General features: G+C 48.5%; 2 protein-coding genes across 2 annotated transcripts; both read right to left on the bottom strand.

The window, feature by feature from the left end:
- Window positions 1-2,087: 2,087 nt before the first annotated feature.
- On the bottom strand, window positions 2,088-16,404 carry AMT (aminomethyltransferase). The gene is made up of 9 exons (XM_040358808.1): window positions 16,312-16,404; window positions 13,358-13,528; window positions 12,342-12,422; window positions 9,772-9,903; window positions 9,621-9,699; window positions 6,584-6,729; window positions 5,659-5,839; window positions 4,465-4,620; window positions 2,088-2,787 (listed from the first exon to the last, which is right to left on the bottom strand). Exons 1-9 carry the CDS (start codon window positions 16,387-16,389, stop codon window positions 2,609-2,611), a joined length of 1,203 nt encoding a protein of 400 aa, XP_040214742.1. The 5' UTR covers window positions 16,390-16,404; the 3' UTR covers window positions 2,088-2,608.
- A 2,053-nt stretch (window positions 16,405-18,457) lies between these two features.
- On the bottom strand, window positions 18,458-21,409 carry NICN1 (nicolin 1; the record flags this gene model as incomplete). Its single annotated transcript, XM_040358807.1, is given in 4 exon segments — window positions 18,458-18,659; window positions 18,863-18,967; window positions 20,738-20,809; window positions 21,296-21,409. Coding segments are annotated over 4 exon segments (333 nt in total), but the record flags the coding sequence as incomplete, so codon positions are not given.
- Window positions 21,410-23,301: the final 1,892 nt, after the last annotated feature.

The following is a 23,301-nucleotide window of genomic DNA, read 5'->3' as shown; positions in this document are numbered from 1 at the left end:
GTACCCGGAAGTAAACAAAGCCGCAATTGCAGCTGTCGGCATGAGATCGGTGAATTTTTTTTCACAATCTCATGCTTTCAAGCCTGGAGGAGAGATGTGAGGTCTTACTGACCCCCCCGCATCTCCACATAAAGAGGACCTGTCACACACTATTCCTATTACAAGGGATGTTTACAGAACGCAAAGAAAACACCACAAAGGTTGTGTCAGGGTGAAAGGGATACGGGACATCTCCCCAACAGACAGCAAGGAACCAATCAGAGGATCCGATCCTTCCTATGACGATCGGTAGATCAGTAGATCCTCATCCTGTGCAGTTGGGATATAAACGTCAAGAAGAGATCACACAACGTTCTCATCTTTATTAGACTACAAAATGACAATCTACAAATTAGAAAAGAGCAGCAATTAGTGATTAATCAGTGAGAGATTCCCAGAGCCTGGGACAGAGAACGCAGGAAGCGGGGACCCCCTGTGCGATCAGGAAATCCTTCCCTCCATGGTCCCTCAGCTGATGATCCAGAGAGCGCAGGAAGCAGGGACCCCCTGTGCGACCAGGAAATCCTTCCCTCCATGGTCCCTCAGCTGATGATCCAGAGAGCACAGGAAGCAGGGACCCCCTGTGCGACCGGGAAATCCTTCCCCCCTGATCTGGTCCCTCGGCTGATGATGATGGTGGCTCAGTGTCCATATTTTGAGGTAGTTGTGACGATTCTCTTCCGCTGGGTGTTCATCGGGGAAGATTATTTTAAAGGGCCAGTAAACAGAAATGGAACCTGCATTAGAGAACGGTAATTTTCCTGCATGGTTTTTACCTCCAGTGGCGGCTCAGACTACAGAGCTCCACCAATGTCAAACATCTCCCTTCCTGTGCCGCTGCACGTGGAGGTGACCCAATGTCATGTTTGGTTCATTACTGGCCCTTTAAACCCCCATCTTCCACGTGGCCCTGTGCCGAGTCTGGGAGTCCAGTGTCACCATTGATGGTGTATATCTACCGCAATACAAAAATACTAAGAATCTGACATTTATTAGTAACAAAGTGCTATGTTAAGAAGAGTTCATTATTTGGGGTTGGGAATTTTTTGGCACATGGACATAATACTTCCTGAGAGGTGCCAATCCTTGAGCAGGGGGCACTAGGAAATGTATTGCTTTCAGGGGTTTTGTGTCTTAGCAGGATGGCAGAGGAAAAGGCACAGCTGGGTTTTGGGACATGGCTGAAAACAGGACTCGCAGCTGGGCATGGATGGGTACTGAAAGCATGGTTGGGTGCAGAAGCCACAGCTGGGTATGGAAAGCATGGTAGAAATTGCTGGGTATGGGGGGGGCATGGTTGGGTACAGAAGTCGTGGCTGGGTATGGATTGGTACTAAAATCATGATTAAGTAAAGAAGCCACAGCTGGGTATGGGAAGCATGATTGGGTACAGTAGTCACAGCTGGGTATGGGGGGCATGGCTGGGTACAGAAGCCATAGCTGGGTATGGGAGGAATGGCTGGGTACAGAAGTCATGGCTGGGTACGGGAGGGGCATGGTCAGGTACAGAAGCCACAGTTAGGTATGGGAAGCATGGTTGGGTACAGTAGTCATGGCTGGGGGTACGAGAAGCATGGTTGGGTACAGTTATCGTGGGTGTGTGTGTGTGTGTGGGGGGGGGGGTGTGCATAGCTGGGTACAGAAGCCACAGCTGTGCATGACTGGATAGAGAAAGCCACAGCTGTGGGGGGCAGGGTGCATGGCTGGGTACAGAAGCAACAGTTGAGTATGGCTGGGTACATAACCCACAGCTGGGTATGAGAATCATGGTTGGGTACAGGAGGCACAGCTGGGTATGGGGAGCATGGTTGGGTACAAAATTAACAGCTCGGCAGGTGAGGGGCATGGCTAGGTACATAAGCCACAGCTGGGTACAGGAGGCACGGCTGGGTATGAGAAGCATGGTTGGGTACAGATGCTACAGCTGGGTATGTGGAACATGGTTGGGTACAGAAGCAACGGCTGGGTAGGTGGGGGGGGGGGGCATGGCTGGGTACAGAAGCCACAGCTGTGTAGGTGGGGGGGGGGGATGTGCATGGCTGGGTATGGGGAGCATGGTTGGGGACATGGCTGGGTACATAAGCCACAGCTGGGTATAGAAGGAACGGCTGAGTATGAGAAGCATGGCTGGGTACTGAAACCACAGCTGGGTATGGGGAGCATGGTTGGGTACAGAAGGTACAGCTGGGTATGGGGAACATGGCTGCCACAAACAGCCACAGAAATCATGGCCGAGTATGGAAGGTACATTTGGGTACAGGTTGCACAGCCAGTAAAGGGAAGCATAGCTGGGTACAGGAGGCATTGTGGGGTATTGGCAGCACAGTGGGGTGCAACAACTATGGCTGGGTATGGGGGGTAGAGCTGGGTAAAAGAAACAAGGACTGGGTCTGAGAGACAGGATATGACAGAAAGGTTTATGTAGAGCAGCTACTTCTCATCTTCCACCAATGTACATCAGAAATATCAGTGAAAGACAAGTTCTGATTGGCTGCTCTTTGACATGAACCCCACACATGGGCATCACCAGATTTTGGGTGGCAGTGACATTTTCTGGGTTGCTTCACTTTCACTTCACATTGTAGTATTTGGTCGGCACGAAGGGCATTTTGCTGGTCACGCCATCAACAAGCTTCTTCCGGACTTCCAATCGCAGCGCCGTGCCCGCCTTAGCGTATTCTGGCTCCACGTAGCCCATCGCCACATTCAGCTTCAAGGAGGGTGAAGGGCAGCCGCTGGTCACTTCTCCTGTGGATGGGAATGTGACAAGTCAGCACTCTTAGCAGCCGATGAAACGTCTCCGTGTTTTAATGGCAAATTCACTTTTCATTTTCTGGACACAAATCAGATTTCACAAAACGCCACCAAACGTTACACCCTGGAAAGCCCAACACCTTAACCACTTAAGACCCGGACCTTTAGGCAGCTAAAGAACCCGGCCAGGTTTTGTGATTCGGCACTGCGTCGCTTTAACAGACAATTGCGCGGTCGTGCGACGTGGCTCCCAAACAAAATTGGCGTCCTTTTTTTCCCACAAATAGAGCTTTCTTTTGGTGGTATTTGATCACCTCTGCGGTTTTTATTTTTTGCGCTATAAACAAAAATAAGCGACAAGTTTGAAAAAAATTCAATATTTTTTACTTTTTGCTATAATAAATATCCCCCAAAAATATATATAAAAAAAATGTTTTCCTCAGTTTAGGCCGATACGTATTCTTCTACCTATTTTTGGTAAAAAAAAAAAAAAAAATCGCAATAAGCGTTTATCGATTGGTTTGCGCAAAATTAATTTATAGCGTTTACAAAATAGGAGATAGTTTTATTGCATTTTTATAAATTATTTTTTTTTTTTTTTTACTACCAATGGCGGTGATCAGCGTTTTTTTTTTCGTGACTGCGACATTATGGCGGACACATCGGACAATTTTGACACATTTTTGGGACCATTGTCATTTTCACAGCGAAAAATGCATTGTTTATTGTGAAAATGACAATTGCAGTTTGGGAGTTAACCACAAGGGGGCGCTGAAGGGGTTATGTATGACCTAATATGTGTTTCTAACTGTAGGGGGGTGTGGCTGTAGGTGTGACGTCAACAATTGTGTATCCCTATAAAAAGGGAACACACGATCGACGCCGCCACAGTAAAGAACGGGGAAGCTCTAGGCCGAAGCCGCGGCCTCGCCTAAAAACTCCTGCCCGCAGCTCCTTAGGACCGGCACAGTGTCGAATCGTGAATAGAGTTCTTTTTTTTTAGATCGCAGATTTTTTTGGGGGCCAAAATCGCCCAGCTCTATGATTGCCCTACAAAAAAAAAAAAAAAAAAAAGATGGTTGTATCTCTCCCCTTACATCCTCTCCCCTTACATTAGATGTCAAGAGCCACCCCACCATCAGAAGTTGAGTCCCCCACTCTCCCTTACATCACAGTGCATCCCCTCTTTCCTTATGCTGCTGCTGGGAAGAAGCTGGATGCATTGCTTGAAATCAGAAAATACAGGGTCTGGAGTAGGACCGGAGCTCTCCTGCAGCTGCAGGAGAGGTGCGAGGGCCACATGAAATGGCCTGGAGGGCCGGATTCGGCCCACGGGCCTTGTGTTTGACACCTGTGCTCTAGAATGTCCCTCTTACTTTCAATTAGTCCTCACTGAGCTCTGGCAAAGTAACATCAGCTCCCCGACCCCTACTTTCTGGAAACCAAAACAAGCTTTATAAATTCTGGGCTTCGAACGGCTGTAGAGAAGAGAGGACCGCAGATAAACAGGTACACATTATGTAGGAGGATTTGTTCAATCTCCAGCCACTCCACTGGATATATGGAAAGGTTTACATTCACTTTAAAATCCATAAGCTGTATGTAAATGAATAAGGTACAAAAGGTATTTCAGAAGGGACGGGGTCCCCTGACACAAATGGCGGCACTCACCGATGACGCGCCCCTCCGCGTTCAGTATCGAAGTGTGTTGGCGGACGGGAGGCCCCGTGGAGGTCAGTCCCACGCGCTTCCGATTCACCTTCCCCTTAATCTGAGGCACGATGACCGAGGCTCCGGGGAAATCCATGGCGGCTCTGCGTCGTTTACCTGCAGAAATCACAGAGCTGGAAGTTATTGCGGCGTATGCCGGCCAATCCCCCGCTCTCCTCCATCTATAGAATTATATATGTAATTTTTATCGGCGAGTACAAGTACCGATACTTTCATCCAAATACTCGGCGATTCTTTGCGGTACGATTTGCATCAATACAAAAAAAAAAAAAATAGGATTTTTTGTACTCACCGTAAAATCCTTTTCTCTGACGTCCATGGACGGACACAGCTCCTTAAGTCTTGACAAGTGGGTTATGTTCTTCCCTGTTTACAGGAGAGGACTAATCTCCTGTAAACAGGGAACATAACCCACTTGTCAAGATTTAAGGAGCTGTGTCCGTCCATGGACTATAAAAGAAAATAGGATTTTTTTCTCTTAAAGTGGAGGTTCACCCAAAAAATAAAGAAGCCGAACGTCGGTGCGCAGGCGCCGTATAGAGCCGCACCGACGTTCGGCTTCTTTTGGCAACTCATGACGTGCTGTATGCGACGGTCGGAAGCCTGTCAATCAGATCGGAACGCCCAGTCCCGCAGACGACATACCCGGAAAGCGGTGGTGAAAAAAAAAGCGGTGGTAAAAAAAACAAAAAAAAAAACAACAGATTGTCATTAGAACAACTCAGCTGAATGTAATGTTAATTTATTTTTGGGTGAACCCCCGCTTGAAGTCCATGGACACAGCTCCTTATATCTTGACAAGTGGGTTAGGTTCCCTGTTTACAGGAGATAAGTCTTGACAAGTGGGTTATGTTCCCTGTTTACAGGAGAGGACTAATCTCCTGTAAACAGGGAACATAACCCACTTGTCAAGACTTAAGGAGCTGTGTCCGTCCATGGACGATAAGAGAAAAAAGGTTGTCACCAGAACAGGAGTAAAGGGGAAATCTTCCAATGGGGACACCAGTTCTGGTCATTACCAGGGACTCCCTCCCCCCCCGGAACACAATATTACTCCAGGGGGGCGCCACAAAACGAAACATCAATTGTCTTTCAATGTTGTAAATTAGTTAAAATACACAACTCCTCCCCCACCTAGTGTCCACACCAGACTGGCCTCCACGGGGGTGGTGGTGTCGTCGATGTCATTTCCGTACAGACAGAGGCCGGCCTCCAGACGCAGACTGTCCCGAGCCGCCAGACCGGCCAGCTTCACCTCCGGGCTCTGCAGCAGCTTCTCTGCCAGCTCCACGGCTCTGTCACCGGGCACCGAGATCTGGAGGGACACGAGAGACCAATCAGAAAGGGTAAAAAAAAAAAAAAAAAAAAACTCCAACCAGATAATAAAAAAAAAAAAAAAAAGACCATTAAAACAGGGTTTAACACATTTTCTTGGAATCTAGGAGCCAGCTAAAAAAGTTAGGAACCAAAAAACTGTAGGGAACTGTAGTTCTGGGCGGATCCCTCGCTTTTCGTATGACCATGCTCACCCCCCCCCCATGAGGTGAGATCTTGCATGGAGCTCCAGACCCGAGGGCGATCGATGGTTATTTTGTGTTTTTTCCAACTGCGAATAATCGATCCAACAGTTGTCTCCTTCTCACCAAGCTTCTTTCTGATGGTCTTGTAGCCCATTCCAGCCTTGTGCAGGTCTCCGATCTTCTCCCCGACGTCCTCTAACAGATCTTTGGTCTCCCCCAGGATGGTGAGATGTGATTGGAGGAAAGAGATTCTGTGGACAGGTGTCTTTTATACACATAAAGATCTGTGTACCACATGAGCACCTACTGCAGCCAGAATTATTGTTGGTTGGTCGGGGGATCAAATATTTATTTTACTCACTGAACTTATTTTTCTGGATTTTTGGTTGATATTCGGTCTCCATCATAGGAGAAAAAAAAAATGATAAAAATTATAGACCCTTCATTTCTTGTGGGCACCATCTGCAGGGGATCAAATCATTATTTTCCCCCCACTGTACAGCACATCCATGTTATTTTATACTCCGCCCCATCCCTACCTCCACGCCGTCCTCTCCGGTGTACCCGCACCGCGTCACTCTACAGCCGGGGATGCCAAACACGCCGGTAGTCACCCCCTTCATGAACGTCAGCTTGGAGAGATCGTCGGTGAGTCCGGCCTGAAGAACCTGAGCCGTAGATGGACCTGAAATTTAACATGAGAGATCAATCACTGGCAGTACCGGGTACTGGTCCGGACTACCCGGGGGCCACCATTAGAAATCACAGGGCCCCATAAAGACTACCTGACAGCCTCCCCATCAAACAAACACAGAGAGGGAACCCAGACAGTACCACCTACCCAAAAGACATAATACCCCCCTTTGCCTTGCTCTGGGTTCTGCACATCCTGAGAGTGCCCCCCCCCCCCATATATTACACCACCCTCACCCCCAGGGCAGTGACCCCCCCCAGTTGGATGGTTCTGGACCTGGAGACATAGTGCACTGCAATGGTAGCTTCTTATGTGGCACACAGGAGAATGCTGATAGCACCGCTACGCACTCCAATCACGACATTTGCTGGCCCGCGGAAAAACGGCCCTTGGGGCACCATTAGCAATGGTACATATTTCTCCCCACCGACACCAACCACGGGGCACTATTCCTCCCACCGACACCAACCACGGGGCACTATTCCTCCCACCGACACCAACCACAAGACACTATTCTTCCTACCGACACCAACCACAAGACACTATTCCTCCCACCGACACCAACCACGGGACACTATTCCTCCCACCGACACCAACCACAAGACACTATTCTTCCTACCGACACCAACCACAAGACACTATTCCTCCCACCGACACCAGCACTGGGACACTATTCCTCCCACCGACACCAACCACGGGACACTATTCCTCCCAAAGACACCAACCACGGGACACTATTCCTCCCACCGACACCAACCACGGGACACTATTCCTCCCAAAGACACCAACCACGGGACACTATTCCTCCCAAAGACACCAACCACGGGACACTATTCCTCCCAAAGACACCAACCACGGGACACTATTCCTCCCAAAGACACCAACCACGGGACACTATTCCTCCCAAAGACACCAACCACGGGACACTATTCCTCCCAAAGACACCAACCACGGGACACTATTCCTCCCAAAGACACCAACCACGGGACACTATTCCTCCCAAAGACACCAACCACGGGACACTATTCCTCCCAAAGACACCAACCACGGGACACTATTCCTCCCAAAGACACCAACCACGGGACACTATTCCTCCCAAAGACACCAACCACGGGACACTATTCCTCCCAAAGACACCAACCACGGGACACTATTCCTCCCAAAGACACCAACCACGGGACACTATTCCTCCCAAAGACACCAACCACGGGACACTATTCCTCCCAAAGACACCAGCCACGGGACACTATTCCTCCCACCGACACCAGCCACGGGACACTATTCCTCCCACCGACACCAGCCACGGGACACTATTCCTCCCACCGACACCAGCCACGGGACACCATTCCTCCCACCGACACCAACCACGGGACACCATTCCTCCCACCGACACCAACCACGGGACACCATTCCTCCCACCGACACCAACCACGAGACACTATTCCTCCCACCGACACCAACCACGGGACACTATTCCTCCCACCGACACCAACCACGGGACACTATTCCTCCCACCGACACCAACCACGGGACACTATTCCTCCCACCGACACCAACCACGGGACACTATTCCTCCCACCAACCATGGGACACTATTCCTCCCACCGACACCAACCACGGGACACTATTCCTCCCACCGACACCATTCCTCCCACCGACACCAGCAATGGGACACCATTCCTCCCACCGACACCAACCACGGGACACCATTCCTCCCACCGACACCAACCACGGGACACCATTCCTCCCACCGACACCAACCACGGGACACCATTCCTCCCACCGACACCAACCACGGGACACCATTCCTCCCACCGACACCAACCACGAGACACCATTCCTCCCACCGACACCAACCACGAGACACTATTCCTCCCACCGACACCAACCACGGGACACTATTCCTCCCACCGACACCAACCACGGGACACTATTCCTCCCACCGACACCAACCACCGGACACTATTCCTCCCACCGACACCAGCAACGGGACACTATTCCTCCCACCGACACCAACCACGGGACACTATTCCTCCCACCGACACCAACCACGGGACACTATTCCTCCCACCGACACCAACCACGGGACACTATTCCTCCCACCGACACCAACCACGGGACACTATTCCTCCCACCAACCATGGGACACTATTCCTCCCACCGACACCAACCACGGGACACTATTCCTCCCACCGACACCATTCCTCCCACCGACACCAGCAATGGGACACCATTCCTCCCACCGACACCAACCACGGGACACCATTCCTCCCACCGACACCAACCACGGGACACCATTCCTCCCACCGGCACCAACCACGAGACACTATTCCTCCCACCGACACCAACCACGGGACACTATTCCTCCCACCGACACCAACCACGGGACACTATTCCTCCCACCGACACCAACCACGGGACACTATTCCTCCCACCGACACCAACCACCGGACACTATTCCTCCCACTGACACCAACCACGGGACACTATTCCTCCCACTGACACCAACCACCGGACACTATTCCTCCCACCGACACCAACCACGGGACACTAATCCTCCCACCGACACCAACCACGGGACACTAATCCTCCCACCGACACCAGCAATGGGACACTATTCCTCCCACCGACACCAACCACGGGACACTATTCCTCCCACCGACACCAACCACGGGACACTATCCCTCCCACCGACACCAACCACGGGACACTATCCCTCCCACCGACACCAACCACAAGACACTATTCCTCCCACCGACACCAGCAATGGGACACTATTCCTCCCACACGATTTATGTGGTGTGGACGCTGCATTACACAGTAATTCCCCCGGACGAGGGTCACCCCCTCAGACTTTACATTCTTCCCTGCAGTGACCTCACCTTGCAGAGCCAACAGAGCGAAGTCAACATTTTCCAAATCCACGTCCCGGCCGGCCGCTCTGAACTCCAGCAGGCGGTTCTGAGGGGACAGATGGGGGTCAGTTCACTGTATAATAAGGTGGTTGGAAATAAAAGGGGGGCAGGGCAGTACCTTCATGTGGGCGGAGTCCTTCTCTGCACAGCCGGCATTGGACACCACGTAGAGGTGACCCTCGGAGGTGTTGTTGACGATGAGGTCATCGATGATCCCTCCGCTCTCATTGGTATAGAGAGTTAGCGTACCCTGAACAGAGAGAGGACCTTGGTCAACTATGAGATGGGTGGGTGGAGTCATGGAGGGATATTCCATGCCACAGGCAGGAAAGTATTGTGCAGGAGGGATAACCACATGGTGGTGTTTAACTCTTTTGTGTCTCCCTGGCAGCAGAGTTTGTCCTGTCCCCTCCCCTGCTTTTATCTTCTTCCTCCCGAAGCCCAGAGCAGTCACTTCCTTACCGAAAATTCTCCCCCCTACTCTTGGTTTCAAAAACGATGTCACTTTCTGTAATTAAAACATGTACATTTCCAACCTTGATTGTATGTCTTGGCTCAGCTAGAAAGGAACGCTGACAGAAGCTTTATAGTGCTAAAGTTCACAGGCTGCAACTGTCAGGGAGATATAAAGACACTATCCTTGTACATTTAACCATTTTGTGACTGGCAGCAGAGTTTGTCCTGTCCCCACTCCTGCTTTTATCTTCTTCCTCCCGAAGCCCAGAGCAGTCACTTCCTTACCGAAAATTCTCCCCCTACTCTTGGTTTCAAAAACTATGTCACTTTCTGTAATTAAAACATGTACATTTCCAACCTTGATTTTATGTCTTGGCTCAGCTAGAGAGGAACGCTGACAGAAGCTTTATAGTGCTAAAGTTCACAGGCTGCAACTGTCAGGGAGATATAAAAGACACTATCCTTGTACATTTAACTAAATTTGTGACTGGCAGCAGAGTTTGTCCTGTCCCCACTCCTGCTTTTATCTTCTTCCTCCCTAAGCCCAGAGCAGTCACCTCATTATTGAAACTCTCCCCCTCTCCTTCGTTTCAAAAACTATTAGGTGGATTCATAAAGACCGCCTTAACTTTGCGGCGGCGTAGTGTATCGTGTTTTACACTACGCCGCCGTAAGTTAGCGAGGCAAGTACATGATTCACAAAGTACTTGCCTGCTAAGTTACGGCGGCGTAGCGTAAATGCGGCGGGCGTAAACGCGCCTAATTCAAATTTGGCTGAGGGGGAGTGTTTTATGTTAATGGGGGGGTGACCTGACGTGACTGACGTTATTTACGAACGGCGCATGCGCCGTCCGTGTACATTTTCCAGTGTGCATTGCGGCAAAGTACGCCGCAAGGACGTATTGGTTTCGACGTGGACGTAAATTACGTCCAGCCCTATTCACGGACGACTTCCGCAAACGACGTAAAAATTTCAAATTTCAACGCGGGCACGACGGCCATACTTAACATTGGCTACGCCACCTAGGGGGCATGTTTATCTTTAGGCGGCCTATCTCTTACGGAAACGGCGTATCTTTACTGCGTCGGCCGGGCGTACGTTCGTGAATAGGCGCATCTAGTGATTTACATGTTCTACGCCGACCGCAATGGAAGCGACACCTAGCGGCCAGCCTAAAAATTACACTTTACGATACGACGGTGTAAGACACTTACGCCGCTCGTATCTTAGCCTAATTTAAGCGTATCTGGTTACCAGAATACGCTTAAATTTGCGTCGGCGCAGATTCTGACTTAGGCTGGCGTATCTACTGATACGCCAGCCTAAGTCTATCTGAATCTAGCTATATATGTCACTTTCTGTAATTAAAACATGTACATTTCCAGCCTTGATTCTATGTTTTGGCTCAGCTAGAAAGGAAGCCTGACAGAAGCTTCATAGTGCTAAAGTTCACAGACTGCAGCTGTCAGGGAGAAAGCAGAGAATATCAGGGAAATAAGACAAGACACTATCAGTTTGTCCTGTCCCCCCCTCTCCCGCTTTTATCATCTTCCTCCCTAATCTGACCTTCCTAAGCACAGTGTGTCATTCCTGTTGCCCCCCTAAGCAGCAGTAAATCGATAGACAGCCAGCTAACCAGCCTCTAGTAAATCACCGATTATTGGCACAGTGTTGAGAATACAGGATAACTGACGCCGTGCACAGCAGGATGAGCCAGTGCCCTACTGGATCTTAACCACTTCCCGTCCAGCGACACACCTGTATGAACTTTTGGTGGTTATACAGGGATGATATGCAGCTGCAGGCATCACCCCGGTACCGCTTTTTAGAGCGGGCGGTTGGCTCTCTTAATAGCAATTGGAGCGGCCTACTAGCTGCTGGGTTGCCATTACAAGCAGGGGAAGGGGACATACCTTCCCCTCCCGCGGTGCTTGTAATAGCAAATCGAGGGGCCTTCATCGGCTTGCTCCGGGGCTCTCCGATCCCACCGGAAAACACATGAGCGACCAGGGAAACCAAGCAAAGATGGGATCGGCTTTAATTGGCTGTTTGTAACAGTAAACTGGAAGTGATGACATGACATCGCCAGTGGGTTGGACTGTGCGGTTTATCAGTAGGAGGATCTCAGGGATCCACAATGTCAGGAGCCACACCTCTATATAGATCTGCCAAGTGGGCGATACCACATGTTGTGTACGGGGGGGGGGGGGGGGTGTCGTGTTATACCTCACCTGGTTCTCCTTTAATTCTGCAATGTCCCCCACCACCAGGCTCTCCATGAAGGGGATCCGCTCCTTCCCGTGTACCCGAGTCTTAAAGAAAACAAATCAATAAAAATAAAACAATAAAAAAATAGGAATGAATTTATCTTTCTGCACAGCATTTCTTCGGGAATCAATTCAGCCAACAACTGGTGATATCTTTCTGTTCTTATTGGCTCCAAGAATGGAGAAGTATGTTCCTAGATTCTAGCCCCTCCCTCTCTATTAAGCCCCCACCCATATAGACCAACACATGAGCGGGAGAAGCAACGCCCTCTCTATTAAGCCCCACCCACACAGACTAACAAATGAGCGGGAGAAGCAACGCCCTCTCTATTAAGCCCCACCCACACAGAATAACACATGAGCGGGAGAAGCAACGCCCTCTCTATTAAGCCCCACCCACACAGACTAACAAATGAGCGGGAGAAGCAACGGCCTCTCTATTAAGCCCCACCCACACAGAATAACACATAAGCGGGAGAAGCAACGCCCTCTCTATTAAGCCCCACCCACACAGACTAACAAATGAGCGGGAGAAGCAACAGCCTCTCTATTAAGCCCCACCCACACAGACTAACACGAACGGGAGAAGCAACGCCCCCTCAATTAAGCCCCACCCACACAGAATAACAAATGAGCGGGAGAAGCAATGGCCTCTCTATTAAGCCCCACCCACACAGACTAACACGAACGGGAGAAGCAACGGCCTCTCTATTAAGCCCCACCCACACAGACTAACAAATGAGCGGGAGAAGCAACGGCCTCTCTCTATTAAGCCCACCCATACAGACTAACACATGAGAGGGAGGAGTAATGAATCATGTGACCAGAGGCTCCAGTGGCGCTTTATTTTTGTGTCTCCAGCGCGATGTCGCCCCACCGGATCTGTGTCATGGCTCATGCTCCTCCTCTACATCCACCATCAATACATTTAAAGTCTGACCATAATAACAGAAACCCTGGCCAAGCTCCGCCCACATTACCTGCAGCATATGAGACACGTCGAACAGGGAGCAGTGCTGGCGGGTGTGCAGGTGCGAGACGATGTGACTGTCCTTATACTGCACCGGCAGGCTCCATCCCGCAAACTCCACCATCTTACCGCCATGATGGCGGTGGAAGTCGTAGAGCGCGGTCTGACGAGGCGCATCTACCTAAAAGGGGGAGAGATGGGAATACCATTAATGAGAACTCTGACCTCCTGGAATGATGGGAGCAGTGGGAAGGGGGGGGGGAGGGGTAATGATTAAGATTGGAGCTCAGCAGAGATACAAAGTACATGGAGTTCACAGCGCTGACTCAGCAGAGCGAACGCCGCTAATTGCATTTATCACACTTCACGGGCGGGAACCGGATCCGACCGGATTGTGTCCGAGAAAAACCTCAATCCGCACAAAAATTCAACTCTGCCAATGTGAGACGGAATCAGTCCGAGACTACCATACCCTGAGCCTCTGCCCTCCCCTTCCTCCGGGGTGCCAGTCTCTGCCCCCTATCCCCCTTTGGGGTGTCAGCCTCTGCCCCCTCCTCCCTACAGGGGTACCAGCCTCTGCCCCCTCCTCCCTCCGGTACGCCAGCCTCTGCCCCCTCCTACCCCCCTCAGGGGTGCCAGCCCCTGCCCTCTCCGGGGGGCGCCAGCCTCTGCCCTCTCCTGCCTCCGGGGGGCGCCAGCCTCTGCCCTCTCCTGCCTCCGGGGGGCGCCAGCCTCTGCCCTCTCCTGCCTCCGGGGGGCGCCAGCCTCTGCCCTCTCCTGCCTCCGGGGGGCGCCAGCCTCTGCCCTCTCCTCCCTCCGGGGGGCGCCAGCCTCTGCCCTCTCCTCCCTCCGGGGGGCGCCAGCCTCTGCCCCTTGTATAAGAACATGGCAGTTAGAGTAATGTGTAGTACCAGTCTTGGCTCTGGCAGCGCCTGCTGTTGTAGAGATCAGCGTCTAACAGCCGATTGGAAGTACATTTATATATATTAGGGACCTCTGGCTGTAGGACGAGCACCTGTCACCACTCTCATAGGGGCAGAGTCCACATCCCCTCCCCCAGCCGGCTCCACATTCTCCTGCATCCCCTACCTCCTGAGGCCAGAGTGCTGACTGATACTAAAGGGGTCCTCCGCAGCGTACATCTTTACATAGAGTAAGACCACAACAAATATACGGCTCTGATCACAGCGGGGGGAACCCAAAATGTGTGATTTTCTTTTACTTTCAATGATAGAGATAAAACAGGACAAATAGAGGGGGGTTCTAATCCCTCTCCACTCTATCCAAAACTGAAATAAAAAGTTTTGCCTTTAATAAATAATAAATACAATCATTCATGCTGATTTAAAAAATAAAATAATTATATAAAAATATATATTTTTTAATAATTCTATATTAATGACAACAAATTATGATATAATTAATAATAATAATAATAAATATAACTATGATAATAAAGCTATAATAATACATTAATGATGCCAATTATAAAATATAATGGTAAAGAATATTACACATAATAACAATAATATAACAAAATAAGAATATGGATAATAATAAAATTATAACTATAATAAAAATATATAATAAATACATTAATAATTATAAAATGTAATGGTAAATAATATTACACATAATGATAATAATAATAATAATAATAATAATAATAATAAAACAAATTATAATATTGATAATTAATAATATTATAACTATGACAATAAAAATATAATAAAATGTATGATAAATAATATTACACATGATATTATTATTATTATTATTATTATTATTATAACTATAATAAAAATATATAATACATTAATGATGATAATTATAAAATGTAATGGTAAATAATTATTATAACAAATTATAATATTGATAATTAATAATATTATTATAACTATGACAATAAAAATATAATACATTAATGATGATAATTATAAAATATAATGGTAAATAATCTTACACATAATTATGATAATATTGATAATTAATAAAAATAATATTATAACTATAATAAAAATATATAATACATTAATGATGATAATTATAAAATGTAATGGTAAATAACATTACACATAATGATATTATAACAAAATATTGATAATAATAATATTATTTTAACTATAAAAAAAATAAAATAAATACACTAATGATAATTATAAAATGTAATGGTAAATAATATTACACATAATGATAATAATAACAAATTATAATACTGATAATATTATTATTATTAGAACTATAATAAAAATATATAATACATTAATGATGATAATTATAATATTATTTACCGTTACATTTTATAAACAATAAAAATAATTTAGCTGTAATCCTCAGAAGTAGGACAGACACAGAATGTAATACAGAACTGTGATGACAATACCACGCTCCTGCAGATGTTGGTGACATTCTATGATATACACTCCAAAGACATGCTGGTAGATTAATTGGCTTCTGTCTAAAATTGGTCTCTAGTATATGAATGTGAGTTAGGGGGGACTTTAGATTGTAAGCTCCTTGGGGGCAGGGACCGATGTAAATATACAATATATATGTAAAGCGCGGCGTGAATTGACAGCTCTATATAAAGTACCTGAAATAATAATAATATACAATGTAACAATAAGATATAATCACACAGAGAGGAGAAGTGATAGCACGATCCTGCATATGTCAGCGCTATGTCTATATATATATATATATATATATAAAGTTATAGTTGGACAGGCAGAGATGAGTCACAGACACAGTCATGTAACCCAGCTGCGCTCCTGCATATGTGGGCGCCATGGCGGTGCACACAGCGCCATATTAATGATAAATAATGATAATGGTTCGGAGGAGGTCAGGTGGGGATTACATGGACAGAATGATGATACTACGCTCCTGCAGATGTCAGCGCTACAGTCGCCCATATAAAACAATGATGATAAAGCACAGTGGATGAAGGTGGTCGGTCATTACCTGCTGCCCCCCGCTGTACCCCCTCCTCTGCACCCGGAACACCCCCCGGACACCCGCGCACACCGCCGCCCGCAGCATCTCCACACCACCTGACAGCACTGCGCATGCGCGGGAACACACCTCCGGCAGGGGACACGCATGCGCTCTACTGCTGTAAATCATCCTCCATGGAGAGCTTATAGCAGACCACAGTGATTCCAAGGGGCCGGGGGAGCGGGAGGGGATGTATTTCTCCACCTCTATGTGTAGATAGAAAGTCAGATATATTTATAGATATTCTGGGGGAGCCATGGGGGTGGGGTGACACTGGTAAAGTGGACTTCTCTTTGGGTGGAGAGGGAAAGGATAAGTAAATCTTTTTAAGGATCCGAGTCTCCATTGTAAAGATTTCCCTTAACTTCCTGTCCAAGAGACACAACCGGAAGTCACCCAAACAGCTGCCCCCCCCCCCCCCATTGCATGCTCCTATATTTCTCTTCTAGTGACATTTTGGATTTCCTGTCCCTTACCAATCTTCTTGCTTCTGATCCACCCAAAATTTTAAAAAAAAGTTTGGTTTTGAGATGCAATTTGGGAAATACAGGTGTGTCACCTCCCCACCCCCCCCACCCCCCCAGCCTGTGATTATACAATGATGGAGAAGCAGAATAGTGTTGGCGCCTCCTCCTGTAAGCATGCTTCCTGTGTTAGACTGGAAGCACTATGCAATGGAGAGCTGATTGGCTTCTGGTGGTCTGATGAAGGTACTAGAGAGGGTGGAGCAATGTCACAGCTCTGATGAAGGTACTAGAGAGGGCGGAGCCAGGTCACAGCTCTGATGAAGGTACTATAGTGGGTGGAGCCGTGTCACAGCTCTGATGAAGATACTATAGAGGGCGGAGCCATGTCGCAGCTCTGATTAAGATACTATAGTGGGTGGAGCCGTGTCACAGTTCTGATGAAGGTACTAGAGAGGGCGGAGCCAGGTCACAGCTCTGATGAAGATACTATAGAGGGTGGAGCCGTGTCACAGCTCTGATGAAGGTACTATGGAGGGCGGAGCCATGTCACAGCTCTGATGAAGGTACTAGAAAGGGCGGAGCCATGTCACAGCTCTGATGAAGGTACTATGGAGGGCGGAGCCATGTCACAGCTCTGATGAAGGTACTAGAGAAGGCGGAGCCATGTCACAGCTCTGATGAAGATACTACAAAAGGCGGAGCCATGTCACAGCTCTGATGAAGGTTCTAGAGAGGACGAAACCGTGTCACAGCTCTGATGAAGGAACTATGGAGGGCGGAGCCGTGTCACAGCTCTGATGAAGGTACTATAGAGGGCGGAGCCGTGTCACAGCTCTGATGAAGGTACTAGAGAGGGCAGAGCCGTGTCACAGCTCTGATGAAGATACTATAGAGGGCAGAGCCATGTCACAGGTGGGTCCGTATTACAGCTCTGATGAAGGCACTAGAGAGGACGGAGCCATGTCACAGCTCTGATGAAGGCACTCGAGAGGACGGAGCCATGTCACAGCTCTGATGAAGGTACTAGAGAGGGCGGAGCCATGTCACAGCTCTGATGAAGATACTACAAAAGGCGGAGCCATGTCACAGCTCTGATGAAGATACTACAAAAGGCGGAGCCATGTCACAGCTCTGATGAAGATACTACAAAAGGTGGAGCCATGTCACAGCTCTGATGAAGATACTACAAAAGGCGGAGCCATGTCACAGCTCTGATGAAGGTATTATAGAGGACGGAGCCGAGTAACAGCTCTGATGAAGGTACTATGGAGGGCGGAGCCATGTCACAGCTCTGATGAAGGTAATAGAGAGGGCGGAGCCATGTCACAGCTCTGATGAAGATACTACAAAAGGCGGAGCCATGTCACAGCTCTGATGAAGATACTACAAAAGGCGGAGCCATGTCACAGCTCTGATCAAGGTATTATAGAGGGCGGAGCCGTGTCACAGCTCTGATGAAGATACTACAAAAGGCGGAGCCATGTGACAGCTCTGATGAAGGTACTACAGAAGGCGGAGCCATGTCACAGCCCTGATGAAGGTACTTTGGAGGGCGGAGCCGTGTCACAGCTCCTTTCATGTGGAATGTGAGGACTTCCGGCAGATATAATTGCTTATAACAAGAAATGACAGGCAAATGACATTGCTATGGTATAAATTCCCTTTATTAATGATAAATAATCTCACAACATTATCCTCACAGTCTGAATCTTATGACCCACTGGGGATCAGATCCATCTATCCAATCCCAATCCGACATCCAGTTCCTGCACTGAGGCTCCTCCCATTCCTGACACCACGCGGCGCTCATGTATAAGACAGAAGATTGATGTCATAGCAGCCGTCCACCTGGAGAGAGAACAATAAGAGGAATGGGATTAATTTCACTGTGGAGCGTTACGATACTGCACACCTCCCCCGCTAATGAGGGGGCCGGTCTGTTATGATGGGTGTGGCCGTTACTCAGCTCTGCCAGCACAGAGCACTGGAAGGAGAAGGGCAGGAAGCAGAATTTTCCCAGTGATTAAAAAATTTATATTTCAGACACTCACGTCAAATCTGCCGACACTCGCTGCGTTCTGATTGGACCGCATCACTTCCGTTAGCATCCACATCTGCTGCAGCTCGCTGGACACGCGGTTGGGATCAGGAAGGCCCTGTCATATAAAAAAGACATGGAGGTCATATATCTATGTGAAGGAGAGACGACCCCTGCTGGGCGGAGAGACTAATAAACATCACATTATACAGAGATTCATTCATCCCTCCACCCACAACTGCTATATCAGTGATTGATAGCTGCTGGAAAAATTGAACCATTTAAAAAGTATCTCAAAGACTTATTCTTGAGTTTTCTTTCACTCTTCGACCTTTTTTGAAGAGTGGAAGGGTTAGACCCCAATCCTCCCCCGTAATATTTCAGCGGTCCACTCAACCCCCGCCCCCCCACACACACCTTCCCATAAAGGTGGGCAGAGCAGTCTCTTGGTTGGCTGTCGTGTGGAGGAGGAGGGAAACATTTACACTTGTCACCAGGACAGGAAGTGAAGGAAAATCTCCCCAATGGGACGCAGATGTGAATTACAAGCAACCATTTACTGAATGAAATCAATTAAAGAGGAGTTCCCCCCCAGCAAAAAAATTAAAGTCAGTAGTTACACATATGGTTGTGAGTGTCACCGGCGCAAAAAATAAAATAAAATAAAATAAATATGTTATATTATATTATAATAGTAGTTACACATACTGTAGCTGCTGACTTTTAATATTAGGACGCTTACCTGTCCTGGAATCCAGCCGATGTTTCCATTGGCCCTCAGGTGCTGTCACCGCCGCCGCCGTTCGTAGTAAGCGAAGCTGGTGTTCTATTAAGAAATGCCCTCAGTCGAAAAATGCCTCAGATGGGTCTGTGCGTGCGCAGTACGCAACGTCACTCCAGCTGATATGTTGATCAGCTGGCGTGACGTCAACACGCGCATTGCGCAGATCTTCTGAGGCAGTATCTGACGATGTGCTAAGCGACGAGGGAGAATGTAATTGTCAGATTCTGCCTCGCTATTGCAGGGGCGGGTTTGTGGGCGTGTTGAAGGGTGGGTTTTGTGTGGGTTTTAACCCGCCTTTAGAACCAGGCCATTTAACACGCTCAAGCCGCCGTGCAACAGACAGAAAACACGCCGTCCAATACAGCCCAAAACCCACCCCGCAACAGTGAGGCAGAATCTGACAATTTCATTCTCTCTTGGCGCTTAGATCGTCAAATGCTGCCTCCGACGATCTGCGCATGCGCCATGTTGATGTCACACCAGCTCATCAACATATCAGCTGGCGTGACGTTGCGTACTGTGCATGCGCAGACCCATCGGAGGCATTTTTCGACGGAGGGCATTTTTCTCGATAGAACACCGGCAATGGAGCCTTGCAGCTTGTCCCCTACTGTGCGCTTTCTGAATGGGGAAGGAGGAGGTGGGCCGAACTTCGGAGTGATCGTGCCACAGTGCAATCTCCCGGAAGTAGGGACAGGTACCTGTCAATAACAGATTGTCACTCTCCCCGAAGGTGCCAAATATGGCTCTGGAGGGGGAGTCAGATAAGCAGAGCTTCCACTTTTGGTTGTAACTCTGCTTTAATTCAGTATGTATTGTTGTGATTATCTGTGATTGGCCACAACTAATTATATGGTACAGATGGGCTTTGCTTAGCCCTGTCTTTACCATGTGATCAATCACAGCTAGCAACACTAAATTGTACACAGTGAATGACATGAAATTAAGCCATCTATTGTTTACAATAGTCATGTAATCTGCTGTGATCAGTCACAGCTATCACATGGTACCAGCAGTGGCCCGGTACAGTGATCGGCCGCTGTCACAGCCAGTGACAGATCGCACCACATTCATTTGACAATAGGCTGGGCAGCAGGCGCTCACCTTGTTCAGGCTCCGGAGTTGCTCCTTTGGGGGAAGATGATTCAGCCACCAGGAAAACCCTTTCTGGAGACTCTGCAGGACAAAAAATAAAATAAAAAATGGAAACAGATCACGTGTGTCATCATCTCATGGCCATCTGTCATGATACAGACAAAGAAAAACTACAATACATTTCAGACACTAATACTAATCTGCATGCAATCTGATTGGCTGTCCTATTGAGTCAGTTGAGCACCAATGCTGTAAAACCAGGACATACCATTTTACATCTGCATGGAGCTCAAAATGCGTACAGAAGGAATCAGATCCATCTCCCTGCAATTACCATTTTAGATTTTATTGCCGATGAAACAAAACCCCTCTGATAATACATGAGGACTAATTTGTTAGGGCAGTTTATAGGAAGAAAGTGACAGCTGGATCTTCTTCACCCTCAAGTCAGTGAATGCAGAACAGTACCAGGACAACCAAAGTGACATCAGAGATGTGAAATGCATCGGCCGGGGAAGGGGTGGAGCCACATTAGCCAAACATTCGCAGACCTGGAGCGTACTGTACCTGTTGGCCGGACGGATTGATCTGCAGATCTTCAATGGTGAATATCGTCCAGACTGGGGACGGCTGGCGCAGGATAAGACGGATGGAGCTGACGTGGTCTGTAGCGCAGAGCATCTGTTGGGAGAGAACAGCCTCAGCGAACACATTCATCTATAAGCGGAAAACAGAGACGGCCCCAAGGCTGCAGATAACAATGTCACCCAGCTCCCTGGTGTCAGAGACAGCCCCATGGCTGTAGCCAACAATATGACCCAGCTCCCTGATTTCAGAGGTGGCTCCAAGGCTGCGGGCAATAATGCCACCCGGTTTACCTGATACTTTAATTTAAATGTGGAGGGCAATGACGGCCCCAAGGCTTCAGACAACAATGTTACCTAGCTCCCTGATGCCATAGACATCTCCAGGCAATAATGCCACCCGGCTTACTTGATAGTTACATTTATGAGTGGACAGAAATAGCCCCAAGGCTGCAGACAACAATGTCACCCAGCTCCCTGGTGCCAGAGATGGCTCCAAGGCTGCGGGCAATAATGCCATCTGACTTACTTGATAGATTAATTTAAATGTGGAGGACAGAGACCTACCCAGGGCTGCAGACAACAATGTCACCTGGCTTACCTGATACTTTCATTTAAATGTAGAGGACAGAGATGGCTCCAAGGCTGCAGACAACAATGTCACCCAGCTCCCTGGTGTCAGAGACAGCTCCAAGGCTGCAGACAATACTGCCATCAGAATTACTTGATAGATTCATTTAAATGTAAAGGACAGAGACCTACCCAGGGCTGCAGACAACAACGTCTCCCAACTCACCTGATACCATCATTTATAAATGGACAGAAATGGCCCCAAGGCTGTAGACAACAACCTCACCCAGCTCTCTAGTGTCAGAGACGGCTCCAAAACTGCGGGGCAATAATGCCACCCAGCTTACCTGAAAGCTTAATTTAAATGTGGAGGACAGAGATGACCCCAATGCTGCAGACAACAATGCTTACCAGCTCTCTAGAGAACGCTCCAAGGCTGAAAACAATAATGACACCCACCTACCTGAAAGCTTCTTTTAAATATGGAGGACAGAGACCTACCCAAGGCCGCAGGCAGGGCCTTGGGCCCTAGTGTCAGAGATGGCCCCAAGGCCGCAGGCAACAATGTCACTCAGCTCTCTAGTGTCAGAGACGGCCCCAAGGCCACAGGCAACAATGTCACCCAGCTCCCTAGTGTCAGAGACAGCCATAAGGCCGCAGGCAACAATGTCACCCAGCTCCCTAGTGTCAGAGACGGCCCCAAGGCCGCAGGCAACAATGTCACCCAGCTCCCTAGTGTCAGAGACGGCCCCAAGCAACAATGTCACCCAGCTCCCTAGTGTCAGAGACAGCCATAAGGCCGCAGGCAACAATGTTACCCAGCTCTCTATTTTTAGAGACAACGCCAAGGCTGCAGAAAATAATACCATGTGGCTTACTTGATAGCTTCATTTAAATGTGGAGGACAGAGATGGCCCCAAGGCTGCAGACAACAATGTCACCCAGCTCCCTGGTGCCAGACGCGGCTTACCTGATACTTTCATTTAAATGTGGAGAGGACAACGACGGGCCCCAAGGCTGCAGACAACAATGCTTACCAGCTCTGTAGTGCAAGAGACCACTCCAAGGCTGCAAACAGTAATGTCACCCACCTACCTGATAGCTTCATTTATGAGTGGAGGACAGAGACAGCCCCGAGGCTGCAGGCAACAATGTTACCCAGCTCTATCGTGTCAGAGATGGCAGCAAGGCTGCAGACAATAATGCCACCCACCTACCTGATAGCTTATTTTAAATATGGTGGACAGAGACATACCAAAGCTGCAGACAACAAAGCAACCCAACTCACCTGATACCTTGATTTATCAGTGGAGGACAGAGATGACCCCCAAGACGGCAGACAACAATGCTACCCAGCCCTCTAGTGTAAGAGACCGCTCCAATGTCACCCAATTTTACCCGATGCCATCATTTATGATG

The sequence above is a fragment of the Rana temporaria genome, chromosome 7 (genome assembly GCF_905171775.1).
Source record: "Rana temporaria chromosome 7, aRanTem1.1, whole genome shotgun sequence".
NCBI classification, from domain to species: domain Eukaryota; kingdom Metazoa; phylum Chordata; class Amphibia; order Anura; family Ranidae; genus Rana; species Rana temporaria.
The sequence above is the reverse complement of the archived record's forward strand: the minus strand, read 5'-3'. Positions and strand labels throughout refer to the sequence as shown.

What these genes read in the sequence shown, in the direction of transcription:
- AMT (XM_040358808.1), bottom strand. Translation starts at nt 16,389, where the DNA reads ATGCTGCGGGCGGCGGTGTGCGCGGGTGTCCGGGGGGTGTTCCGGGTG. An exon ending in ACGTGTCTCATATGCTGCAG is followed by an intron (nt 12,423 to 13,357) that starts GTAATGTGGGCG and finishes GTTTTCTTTAAG; the next exon opens with ACTCGGGTACACGGGAAGGA. An exon ending in CGCTCTGTTGGCTCTGCAAG is followed by an intron (nt 6,730 to 9,620) that starts GTGAGGTCACTG and finishes GTTAAATTTCAG; the next exon opens with GTCCATCTACGGCTCAGGTT.